Raw genomic sequence first — 13,861 nt, forward strand, 5'->3', positions numbered from 1 at the left:
TTAATATGGGACTCTCTTTTTAATAATCAAAGGACCTTATTTTCCTTCTTCTCTTTTGTTAGGAGTAATTTAAAAACCCTGTTGTTCAAACCTTTTCTCAAACCCCACTTCAAAAGAATTAAAAATGAAGGAAGTCTGTAGGCAGCTAGTAGTAAGCAAAGAACTGAACTTTAGGGCAATAAGTCAGACTTTGTTCCCAGATTGTTTCTAGTAGGCATAACACAGTAGTTAATGTTTTCTGCTTGGTTGAGTAAGGTTCTCTAAACCCTAGGATCTGACAAAAGCTTGTGTTTACTCTTTGGAAGCAGTTTCACACTTCACTCACTAACTTTATGGAGGGCCCTTCCTTTGAAATTGTATATTTTTCTTGAGCCAAGGCATTTTTTCTTTTAATCTTTTTTTTTTTTCTCTTTCTCACTTCACTATGTTACCAAGTGCCAAAAGTGATGCCGTTAGTGATGGGGTGGAATATCAAGTAAAGCCTGAGTTTCTGCCTTATGAATGCTCCTATGGCAGCAAACTGTGCTTCATGCAAAAACATTGACGGAGGAATGGGTATACAGCTTTAAAGCCAAGGTGAAACTTACTGCTAAACCTCCAAGAACTCATTTGGAACCTTGGTTCCCATCTCAATTAAAGTCTAGAAAGGACTCCACTCTTTTGTAGGACGTGTCTGTGCCTTTTGTTATATTTTCAAGATTCTCTTGAGGAATAAATAGTATTGTCACCACTCCCAGATTGGCATCAATGGCACCAGTATGGAGATGTGTGCTGATCTTTTCAGCATCAATGGGTTGTTGGACTTTGAGACCTTTCCCCCCTGCATCCATCATTGTAGAAGATTACATCAATATCCCAGACTATGGTGACATACACTGGCACTGGCAGCTGCATAGGTGAACACAAATGCCTGACTGAAACATTCTGTGCCAAAACGGAACTTAAAGGTGAGGAACAATGCTGGTGAGCGGGTCCTAAGCTCAGCAGAGTTGAGGTGTCTCTGACAATGAGGTACACTTAGAAAATCACACTTTAGTTTAAGCAAGAGTGAAGTATTGATCCCTCTAAGGGCTACTGTGTAATTTGCATTTCATCATGTACATTCATAATGGTTTATTAATCATTGTGGCTCAGCTCTCAGCATGCAAATAAGTATATTCTATCTGCATACTTGCCTCTGTTACTGAGCAGACCCATGCTGTGTTAACCAGTGGGATATTTCTAGCCCCTTTGTGTATAGCATGCAATATTGTACTGTATTGCAGTATTTGTATTGCACTCCGTAACACTGTTTAGGCTGGAAAGGATTTTGAAATTACATCCTGCTCCTTTCATGTAGATTTTCGGTGATAAACAAAGGTTTGGAAGAGGTTGGATAGAAAAATAGAGTGAAGAACGATGCTAGAACATGTGTAAAACGATAATCTATATGACCTTATGTAACCAATTTTGAACTGGCTGTAATATGCACATCTCCTTTAAAGGATTTTATGTTAAATAAACTCTTTGGGGTCATGCGTCTCAGCACACCGGGAGAAGGTACGTTACCCTAGCACACTACAAACATACTGGAATATTTAATTAGTGTTCCTTCAGAACCTCTGGGCTCTGGGAACCTCCGCCTCATCCACCTTAGAGGAGCTCAGGATGGCTCTGTGCAATTAGTGACAGGTGTATATGTCCCACCACTTTCAAATGTCATCAGCCGCCACTATGCCCTGGAATACTGCTTTAAACAGGAGAGGAAGTTTTCTGCTCTTGGGAGCTCATGGGAACTCTGGTCAAAAGCAATAACACATTTGAAACATATGCGTTCAAGCACCTAAGTTGCTGAGACTGCTCTAGCCATCTGAATACATAACAAGGGTTCAAAAATAGGTACTTGAGAAGCTCTTTCTGTTCCTTATCAATCTCAGTGACCCTAGCTAATATTCTGTCATAGAAACTGAGCAACTCATACTTTCTTTGTAATTCATCTTTGGGTGGACCTCTGATGGTTCTTGCTTAGGAAATGATTAAATCTGCGCTCTTCACGAGAACACTTGAGTGGACATTGTATTTGTGAGGTTCGATATTTGTAATGTTAATACCTAGAACATAAATTACCCTCTTACTTAATGGTAAACTGCATCTGTTGGGTCCTCGCTACTATTGTGTTAGGAACGGAGCAGCTTCAGTTTGTTTGTATTTCTGTTATGGGACGACTTCTCTCAAACCATGCATCCCTCACCTCTGATTCTAGATTTATACAGAAAGCTACAAATTCACTACTCCTGTATATTAACTCTAGTGGAAAACAAGACCTTCCCCAAACCTTCTCTGATTGGAATATCCTGGGTAAACCTAATTTTGATGCTCCACAGTTCCCGTTCACTATCCCTTATGCTCTTTCAGAAGCACCCGCGTTCCCAGAAACCAATGTACTCTAGTATTCTCCAGTGGCACAGCAAACATAATCATACTCCATCTCAAAGAACAGTGGTACAGTGATTTTCTACTTTGTAGACGATTAGCCGAAATATTTAAGACAATTTGTTGTGCATTTCTATGAAAATATCCAGTTGTATTATACCTTCACACAAATATTTGTGATGTGCTGCATTTTAGAACTGAACAGAAAGCTCTCCCTTTTTAAAGTTCTGCTAATGCACTTAATAGGTTTCATTCAGTGTTAACCATATCTTAATGGTCGTCATTCCATCTAAACTACCCAGTCTCTCAATTCTGTCTGCTTCATTCTTCTTTTGCACCTAAGCATTCAACAGCACATTTTACAATAGACATCTGACATACAAGCCCTTATATGCATTTAGCTTGCCATCTTGTAGCTCTCATCGCTACTTTCCAGAAAGAAGCAACGCATTAGACAGAAGAATTTTCACATCCCCCACATATCTCACATATGCCGTTCTCCAGACATCAGGTGGTTCACAAGAGCACTAACTACCAAGCACACTTAAAACAGCTAACATTCTGTGAAACAGTTTGCGCGTACACCTTTCATAGTCAGCTATGCCATGAAGTGGTTTGTTAGTGTACGTGCACCAGAAAATACCTCCAGGACATGTGTCACATTATTTTGTAACAAAAGACAATAGTAGGAACCTCTACATTCATCCAACACACCTTAGAAGCACTAGGGCAGATCACTGTGGCAATCATGATAGCCACAATACTCAACATTGAATAAAATAAAAATCACTCATCTTCTGTTTGTCGAGCACAGAAACCATCAAAATGTACATAGTGTCTGGACCGCAAAATATTATTTGTGAGGCTTCATGCCAATGAGAGACTGCACACTAGACAAAAGACAGCAAAACAATGAAGCTTTTAATCTGCATTAGTTTGCTAATTCAATTCCTTTGCTTGGCAGGAAGGATCATGTGTGTTCCAGAATATCTGGTGTAGATTTGTTACGGTCAAGGATTTGACTTGTATTCTTTCTGTTAATTTTAGTGTTCTACCTAATACATTTGCTTTTTTGTATTTTTAAAGTGAGATTCCCTGAGGATCTGGAAGATGAGAACACTACTTTTAATCCTGAGTTCACTCATCAGGTGTTTGACGAGTAAGTACTTTATTAAACAATAGAATTAGTACTGTCTATAGTAGACTGTCTCATGGTGCGACAGATTAAGACCATGAAGTCTTCTAATATTGCTCAAGAGGTCCAGGGTTTTATTTTGAAAAGGCTTACATTTTAATGTTTAAGTTAATTAAGGAATCACTTTTGCTGTACTCTGTAAAATCCGTTGTGGGATTATCCATTTTTATGCTGTACAAGAAGCTGTGTGTTGCCAGCTGTTGGAGAATTTCGAGACACATCAGGTTATATTCCTTTACTGCTAGATCCAGTATATCCTTTGTTTAAAAATACATTTTGCATCACAATAATCGACAAGTTACAGAGAGTGAAACAGAGATTTGAAAACTCGCATGTATTAGTGTTTGCAGGAATGCATCTGCTATTTCATGATTTGTGTTGCTTCCACTAGTGTTTTTGTTGTTGCAAGTTGGTTTTCTGTGATGCAGTACATTGCTAATCTAAATCCTTACGCAGGAAACCAAACCAGGATGTGCCATCAAACATTTTAAAAATGACTGATTCTCTACCTATCGATTCAGATGGTAAGAAGTTGTTCACTCGGGCCGCGTACTATCAAAACATAATGCAGAAGTTGAATAATTAATCCAAAGATAAGACCGATCCGTAGAGATCCTGATCTTAATAGTTACGTCTTCTTCTCTGAACTGGGATACCCCTGATGCGGGTTACATTTGACATGGTTATGCCAGTCATATCTCTAAGAGGAGGTAGATAACGGACCCGAGGTCAGCAAGGACCATGTACCAGATGATTTGTATGTGGTTTTCAGCTTTCAGATTGCTTGTGTGCAGAATGCTTATTGTGTTGCCTGTGTTGTAATGCCTGCCTCCCACATAGGCACTTCTGAACTGAGAAAGACTCTGCAGTTCTTGAAATCGTCTTTTCTAACTAAATAATTAGTGCATCAAACTCTGCTTCAGTGCCAGGGCTCACGGTGTAGTGATCTCGGGTGTATTGTGTTTGGAATTCTTGCCTGGCGTACAGCCTCGGTTAATATATTTTATTTGTTTTTTTCAGGGTCATAATTAAGTAAATCCAGAATGAAGCCTTTGGGGCCATTTTACGGTAGTTCACATAACTAGCTTTTCTAGCACGCCCTGTCGTGACCTCAGCACCTGGAGAGACAGGCTGCAATAGCTCAGATTCAAGTTTCTTGAATGTAGCAAGGATCAGAAGATTGCATTGCTTTTGAAGATATATCTGTCTGGAGTGTACTTTCTCCAGTAAGAAAATGAATGTGTATATTACAGTGGAGTGATTTAAAGAACGATTGAGAGAATACAGGTGCTTTCACTTGGGACATCAGTTTAAGGCAGAAGAACAGCTTGGTGTTTGATCACACAAAGAAAAAAAGCAGTGTGCGACAACACGTGGCCTACAAACAAACATGCAGTCTGCCTTCAAATACACACTTTGTCATCTACTTTTAGGACAACATTGCACCATTTTCCATTGCCACATGACTAACTTCATGGCCACAGAAAGACTGGCAAAATGTTTGCTAATAAGCTAATTAATTCTTCTCACAAACACCAGCCTTCACTTTGCTCCTATCCATCATGGTCCTTATATCATAACACAACAGAGCACTTACCTTCAATCTTACGACCCTGCTCTGATGTACATCGTCAGTAACCTCACCTGCCCTTATCCATGCCAGTATAAACGTATTTCCAAAACTCCTTCCTCACTTCACAGTTAATGAAACTTATAGCTTTTTCTTTACCTTGTAAGCTAAAAAAAAAAAAACGCAAACCACTCCTCCATGTCAAATGAGTACTGTCTATGAAACTCCTCCTACTTCATTATAGTCATGCAAAACAGCCTTCTGATGACTCTGTTGTAGTGGGCATTTCCCTCAGACCTCTGACTTGGCACATTAAGTGCCATTCTTGATGACTAGGCACTGTCGAAATCCCACTCTCCAAAGCAAATTCCCAAAAATTTCCCATGAGCTCAGCGGTAATCCAGTCCATAAATTTCTCTTCAAATTCATCTTAAACAACATTCCTCTATCATCAAAGCCAAAAGTCTTCTAACCCCACTTATCTCCAATGGATCTATATAATCCCAGGTGTTATTCTTCCATATTGCTCAATGGAGACATAGTGGCCTTAAAAGATTTGTCATTATTCACACATGGAATAAAGTGCATGACTAATTCTTCCACATCTTAGTTCAGCCATGCAGACTTTCAACTCCTTTGCCCATATTTTCATTATGCTTTTTTCCTGAAGACCTTCATGGGCTACATCATTCATCTCAGACTTCTAGCTTAAAGGTAGCACCAGTGACATCGTCTCATTTAACCTAATGGACCTGCACACAGCTCAGTGTTCACAACATACCCTTTAACCGTCACCTCTAATCCCCCAGGGAGTTAGTCATCACTTTCTGAATTCCTCATTGTCAGACACTGTTATCTGTTATTATTTTCCTGTTAACGTCTTGTGCAGCATTTAAACAATAATTTCCCTACATTTATCCTCTTTATCACCACCTGAGCCTTCAACACATGAGATATTCCACTATCGCACTGTTTTCCATCAGTGTATTCAACTTCAAAATTCCACTCCTATAAATTCATTAACCGCTCTATTCACCAAGTGAAATTCCGCAGCCCACTTCGTGGTATGTAATTGACCATTGTCCTGATACTTCTTCGGTCCTCTCACAGTAAAAGCATAGTTCACGACGAGTTAGAGCAGCTGGTGCCTACAGTGCATGTTAATCTTTTGGGCATTCAGTGAAGGAAGCTGAGATATGGGGAGGTGGCTAACTGCGATAGTAGCTAACGGATAGTATTGGACATTGTAGGACTCTGCAGTAGGTGTTTTAGATGTCCGAGGTAGAGGGAGCTGGGTGTGAAGCCAAGTGTGAGAGAGCAATGAGTTCTTCAGTTAACCATCACCTGGTCACAACACTCATTTCATGTCTATTTTCCCTGCTCTTTCTTTCTCTCCCTCCCTCCCTTCGAAGTACGATGTACTTTTCCACTATCCCCAAACTTCAACATATTTATCAAACATCTGTTTTCCATCATAAGGGCTAACAGGCTCCACTGCCATTCAAATGCAGATATGACATAGAGATGTATCTGTGCAGTAGTGGCACCGGTGACCATTTTTTTACGTTACAAAGATTTTTGGAGGATGTTTCTCACTGGATAGAAATGTAGGGATGGTGTGGACTCCAAACCTAAATTTTAGGCTGTACATTGGGTTGGTGGTGCGCTTGGCCTTATTTTCCCTGCAACAGCTCAAACAAACACTTTTCTGTCTAATTGTTAAGCAACACAAATCAATCATAGGATTGCTTACAAACTCCTAATTGGACTACACCAATGCGAGAATCCTACTCAATCAAACGGTTGATCTATTGCAATACTTTCAGTGCATGGCAGCTACACGAATTTCAGAAGTGTGTAAATTAGACAGTTCAAGGATGCACTTTCACTTTTTTCATTGGCTACTAGTAACTAAGTGTATTGCATTTGAACTTCCATGTCTGGTGTTTAAATGCCTAGAAGGGAATGATCCAGTCTATCTATAGGAGAAAATGTCATAGTATTGACTGGCTCCCGCACTGAGGTCTGGTGAGAAGATGGTTCTAACAATTCCGAGAACAAGATTAGAGTGGAAAGAGGACAGCAGTTTTGCTGTTCAGGACTTTTTGCTAAATAATATTAAGAATAAACTTACCTGAACCTTTATAAAAGCAGTCAAAACATTTCTGTTTAGTTCTTAAGCTCCTGTTACTGTGGATTGGTCGGTAACAAAACTCTTCAATTTGCGGATAAGGTTGTTAAGAGGTTGTTGGTGCCTACATAAAATTAATTTTGTTGCTTGCATCATACAGATAAAAACATTTGAGTCCTGCAAATAAAAATACACCAATGTAGCTTACATCGGTCAAATTGGACAGTTCTTTTTCGTGGACTTGGAAAACTTCTACATCGAGTGGCACTGCTCTTGCCAAGAAGTGGGTTTGGATGTATTGCTTCACCCTAGGAACTTCCAACTTGTATGCCCGAATTGTTCTCGGGGAAGAAAAGGCTTACAGTTTTTGCTGAGTGTCAGTGCTGTCTGGACAGATGCTTCACATGCGGCATGAATACACTACATAACAACACCCGAATTATATATCATAATAGGCTGTGAACTCTCACATAGTTTTGGTGGCGTGGTGTCCATCTTGCATTTCTACCTATAACTTTCCTAAAAGCCCCTGATGTCTTTGCTATGCAACTGTGGTATAATGTTGCCACAGCCAGGATCTTGCTATGCAGATTTTGGATTTCCTTTTCTTAAGGCATCTTGTTTCCTTTGGATTTTCCTTGAAAGAAGTTGGAAATACAGAGACGTATTTCTGAAAGTTGTGTTTCGTGGAAACAAGCATTTAACTATTTAATCATTTAATAGGGGCCCTTCTAAGACTGTGGGTGTCTTTCATGTAAAGGTTACAATGTGATGGAATAGGAAGGATTTTTAAGTTAGGACCAGGCACCTTGGTTGTACAGATGTCAAAGCATATGTGCTACAGGAGTAAAGTAGAAGCTATAACTCTTCTTCCAGAAGGAGCATAGTGACAAAGCTTGAGTTTTCTGGAAATATTTGTTCCGTTCCACATCAAAATATAGAGACTTGGTTGCATCCCTCAAAAGACATTGACCATCAGACTTGACCAGTCAGTGGAGGAGTTCAGTTCCGTTCTCAATCTTACTTCTCACTTATCCCATGCCTTTTTCTTCCACTGCCCCTGCTTATCCCTTGAATGTGGTCATTTGCGGTGGCAGAGAGAGACCAAAATGTGCATTGGCTTAAAAGCACAGGGTTAGTGCACCCTGGCCGTTGTACCTCTAGTTCTCTTGCACAGATGTCAGGTTTTATTACCGAAAAATATTTTTCCTTGGTAATATGTATGTGACTACACTTAATGTTGCATCTTTTAAAACATGAACTCTAATGTTGCTTTAGTTTTAAAAAGTTAACATGTTTTTGTAGTCCTCAAATTCCTTGTTTTACAATTAGGCCACACTTGTAAACTTTCATTAAAAAAGATTATTTTTCCTCTGGAAGTAAATAAACATCAAATTGAATCTTTCAGACAGCACACACAATTATGGGCCTGCATGTTTTAATCGAAGAACATGCACTTTTTGCTTCTGCAATTCAAAATTCTGCTTCAGAATGTGGGTGAATGGTGCTCGGTTAGGTTGGTTCACTTTTTTGCAAAAATCACTGAACATTGGCTTTATATTTTTCAATGTGGCCTGAATCTGAATTACAGTAGCTTGTGTGGTGGGATCATTGACATCTTTTTAATTTGTACCTTTTATGAAATAGACCGTTGAATTTAATTGGACGGAGAACTGTGACTGCAGTAAAATGATGAAACTTTATGCAGCGAAGTAGATTATAGGTTATGAACTATGGCAGTCTCTGGAATTGCTTATTTGACCTGTGAAGGAAGATACCTCTGTGCTGTCTGCCATACAGCTTCCTTTTTTGGAAACCTTTCTGCACTGGTTGACATAATTATTGTTTGTGTGATGAGGGTCTTGGGTGAGGATTAGGAAAGTTCCCTTCACTTCAAGGAGCCACACGTCATGTTTTGGCATAGTGGTGCTCCGCTGGACCATTGTGTTAACATGTTTTAGAGAAGCTCCTTGTCCGAAAGTAACTGTATCCACGTATACCACTGCATCCACAACACGATGCACCCACATTGTCCACTGCTGTAAGCGGGATGGAAGGATGAATAGGCACAGCTAAATCGAGATGCTGCTTTACATAAAGTGGTGTGTAAGACATATTGATGAAGGTCTTGAACTTACTACTCTGCTCCTCAAATGGATTGTAACATGCTTAAAATGTGGAGAAGACTAATGTGTGTTGAAAGATTTTGAGGGCATTGTGTGTTCCATTTTAGTCTTCCTTTGCTTTGTGTTAGACCACAGACAGTAGCCTTTGCAGAGGGCAATATGCTAATAGAGCTTAGTGTAATTAGATGCCAGCTTTCATTGACCTGACTCATCCAATGACCATCTCACTATCCTTGATACACTTCCCCCTGTTGGAGGCCTTCAACATGTTAGGATGTCTGGAATGGTTAGCATCTTGCTTTCCTGATCATCAGCTTGCACCTGCAAATGATGCTAAAACTGTGTGGGGGGGGGGGAGGGGGGCTGCAGTGCTATAAGCAGCAGACAGCGGCATGATTTCAGCAACATCATCAATCCGTCTCTAAGGTCGAAGCTGCATCACATCTATGCCACCACCAGAGAAAGCAGAAAATAACACCATGTTTCCCCTGCAGATTTTGGGTGTAGGAGAAACCAATGGGTCTAAGACACAGGGGTTAAAGGTGATGGTACCGGTGCAAAATGTTCCTTTGTTGAAGGGAAAACCCCTTACTGTAATATAAATTAAGTAACCATTCCCCAAAGGGAAAGTATAACCCCCCCATCATGTTTGCATGTCAGGAGGCACTAGGAACAACATATATGAAATAGGATGGGGAGCTGGAGAGAAAAAAATAAGGAGATTGGCTGAATAGATGTCTTCTGACTGTTCCAAAAGTGGATTCATTTGAGATCAAGCAAAGCTTGAGCAGAAGGGAGTTCCACTGTTGAGGACAAAGGACTCCGAAAATTATGAACAAATTATGGTTTACAGATTGTGACCCTCACTAGGGCACCCTGATGCTGATATAGAGCAAAGCCTGGATGTTTCAAAAGCTAGCCTCAATTTAAAACAGCCAGGTTTCCAATTTTTTAATCAACCTTATGAGAAAGCTGAGCACAAGTCAATAGGGAGTGAAATGCAATGTTTGGCAGCCTGAAAAGCAAATGATCGCCCTGCAATTCTGATGGACGAACGTCGGGGGAAGTCAAAAGGCTGTCTCCCAAGAATACAACATCTGTAATAGCTTCAGCAGATAACCTGGGTCTTATTTTCTTTGAGCTCTGTGAGTTAAGTCCATTCATTTGAATGGCACTTTGGTACATCCAGGATAAGGCAGGTAGCCATATTCTGGACTATCTGTAGACAGCTTATAGAATATTTGGGCAGGCCTACGTAAAATAAATTCATATAATCTTAAATTGTTGTGATCACCGTTTTACAGGTAGTGGAAGTTAGAGAGTCAAGGATCTCTCAAACCAATTTCTGAATGAGAACGCACAAAGCTGATATAGAAGAGATCTATGAGAAGGAGAAGGCATCCGAATGAAATTTGAACCGTCAAGGCCAATATCGAATTTTTTTCTAAGTATCTCAAATCTGCTAAAAAATGAACACCTGGTCGTTTTTAATGATCATAAGATATTTCAAAAAAGCAAAAAGACTGCACTGTTTTTGTCAGAGGAGCAAGATTTGAATTAAAAAGCGTGGTACTAAGATATATTACCTGTGGCACTCTCCTTGTTCGATCTAAAGAAAGGCAATTTGACTGGGCCCGACGTCAGAGTTTGGTACAAGTTATATTAGAAGAGTGCCACCATCCAAGTGCAATTCCACAGATTCCCATTGAAGGTGAGTGCTGTAGCAAAACGGCTTGGAAGATGGTGTTGAGCTTGAGTCATAGAGAGTGACGCAGTCTTATGGTCAGACGCCATCTTAGGTAATGGAGGTCGCCATCTTCTCAATTTTAGATAACTGGAGTCGCCATTTTCCTCAGTATATGCAGAATCACTGTCATGTCTGTCATTGACCCAGATGGCGTTTGACCTTATCTTTAAAACCGTGAAAGTGTCAAGTCATTCGGCTAATTACATACATATACCACCTGTTGGTTTCTTAAGAGCTGATCTATTTTATTTTGTTGCATAGAAGGCTGTCTGTGGACCTCCACTTGCATTCTAGACCCTTGCACTTAATTTTGTTTCTCGCATAGAGCCTCATAAAATCAGGTAGCCAAGAGGGAGCTCTGTTAAGAATTCCAACTACTAATGGGAGCAATGATACCTAGAGCAGGGGTGATCTAAGAGCTAAAATGTTGAGCATTTGTTTCTATGTGTTCTGAAAACATGGGTACTGGTAGCAAGAGAGGCTACAAAATTGTTATCCTTTACCTTGCACCATGCTCTAGAAGGAATAGCACAGTGATCAGACCAATCCAAAGGTAGAGGTAACTGTAGAGAGTGATCACTTAAATTGGTAAAAATGAAGTCCAACATTTGTCCTGCAGTGACCGTCGAGGTTGTAGCTAACTGTTACAGATTCAATACAGATAAAGCCTCTAAAAAAGTCCTCACATTGAAATTTGTAGAGTTATCTATATTTATATTCAAATCACCGTGAATGGGCCCTTTTTGAGGTTTGGAACCCTGTGGAAATGAAAGGAGTCCGATGTCAACAATTGGCCACATGTGTTAAGGGTTACTACATTGAAAAACAAACTAAGGTTCGATCTGACTTAGATTAGATGTGTAGTAGGTCCACTGGACAAAGTACAGCAATTAAAGATGGATGTGTTGTTTCACCAGTAGGCAGCGAAGAGCACAGAGTGTTGCAGACACAAGTTTACTTGCAAAGTCCACACACAAGGTAGACTGCCATGTTCAGCAGCCTTTTGTCTCTAAGTTTCCAAGACACATAGCATTATTAACATCCAGACAAGTAAATAGCCAGGATAACAGAGGCACGTTTTTCTCTTGGCACAAATTGGAAAATCTTCAGCATCCTAAGCATCAGGAAACTGTCAATCAGCCCACCCTTTCCCTGTGGTTGTGTCCCTGGACCCTTATTAATACCAGGATGACCCCAACTTGGACTGGGCGCAGGAGTTGGGCGAGGCCAGTGGTTTACCTCTCGAGATGCTGGCATGCTGTCTCCTCCTGCCATGGCTATGGTTGAGGGAGCAACTTATTCCATGGTGGTCATTAGTACGGCTGAGGTCCTCGGCCTTCAGCTGCCTACTGTTCAGCTCAGGTGTAATCTCCTAATGGAGGTGCTTCAACCAGGGCGTCCACATCTGAGCCTCTTCTTCCATTCAATGAAGCTCTCACCTATGTCCTTTTGGGTACTTGGTGCAGACCCAACACAGGGACTCCTGTGAACAGGACTATCGCACACCCCCATCAGCCCACCCCGAACAACCCTAAATTCCTGTCCCAACACACCACGCCTGAGAGTCTGGTCATCCAGGCATCCTCATCCCCGGGCGCATTCTTTTCCGCACCTCCAGATAGGAAATCAAAAAGGCTGGAACTATTTGGGAAGAAGATGTTTTCTTCTCCAGTCTTGTGCTGCGGTCAGTGAACACTGCATGCCTTTTGGGCCGCTATACCCACTTTCTGTGGGATACGGTCGCGCAAGTTCTGCCGCAGATACCGGAGGAGGCCTGTGCTATTATCTCCCAAGTTGTCACCAATGGGAGAGACGCTGCAAAGTTCACTATCAGATGTGGGCTGGACACGACGGGTAGATGGGTTGCGACATCTGGTTTCTTAGGAGATGTCCAACAGACTCTTATGGACATGCCCTTTTATGGCTCCCGTCTCTTTGGAGACAAGGCGGACACGGCTTTGGAGAGGTTCAAGGACTCCCCAGCTACGGCTTGGTCCCTCTGCCTTTCCTCTGCCCCACGGAAGGGGCTCCCTGTCGCGTCCCTTTCCCAGCCACTGTGCCACCCATGCTGTTCAGCCGCGGCGTGGACAGGGACGCAGAATCCTACATGGTCTTGGGACAGGGAACCAGAGGCCTGCCCAGTCCACCCCTGCTGCAGCCTCCAAACCCTCCTAGTCCATCCCCTCACTCTGTTCCAGTTGGCGGCAAGATTTGCCATCACCTACCCCACTGTGAATCCATCCCTACGGACAGTTGGGTTTTTGCAAATCGTTCAAAGGGGCTTTGAAGATTTGAAGGGGCCCCTCCCCTTTAAATCTGCCCCACCAGCCATGCCTCCATCAGTCAGCCGTATACCGGAGCATCACTTGGCACTTCTCCGCCAGGAAGTTGCGGCTTTCTTGGCCAATGGAGCCATAGAGAGGGTCCCTGCGCCAGAAATAGGTTGTGGTTGTTATTCCAGCTTCTTTATGTTGCCCAAAAAAGACAAGGGCTTACATCCTATCCTTGACCTTTGGGACCTCAAGCTTTTCCTCAAGAAGGAGAAATCCAAAATGCTCCCCCTGGCTCAGGTCCTATCTGCCTTGGACACAGAAGACTGGATGGTAGCGTAGGACTTGCAGGACGCTTATTTCCATATTCCCATGCTGCCTGCCCACATCCATTACCTACGATTCGTGGT

The 13,861-nt window shown here is 41.6% G+C and overlaps 1 protein-coding gene across 2 annotated transcripts in view; it reads left to right on the forward strand.

Moving 5' to 3' along the window:
• The window catches only part of HAT1 (histone acetyltransferase 1), a 290,158-nt gene that overhangs the window by 119,197 nt on the left and 157,100 nt on the right, over positions 1 to 13,861 (forward strand). For both annotated transcript variants that reach the window (XM_069225332.1, XM_069225333.1), the window contains one exon: positions 3,499 to 3,571. In XM_069225332.1, the coding sequence (XP_069081433.1) occupies positions 3,499 to 3,571 (73 nt within the window). The remainder of the gene's footprint in view (positions 1 to 3,498; positions 3,572 to 13,861) is intronic.

This window comes from Pleurodeles waltl, chromosome 3_1 (genome assembly GCF_031143425.1).
Source record: "Pleurodeles waltl isolate 20211129_DDA chromosome 3_1, aPleWal1.hap1.20221129, whole genome shotgun sequence".
Taxonomy (NCBI): Eukaryota; Metazoa; Chordata; class Amphibia; order Caudata; family Salamandridae; genus Pleurodeles; species Pleurodeles waltl.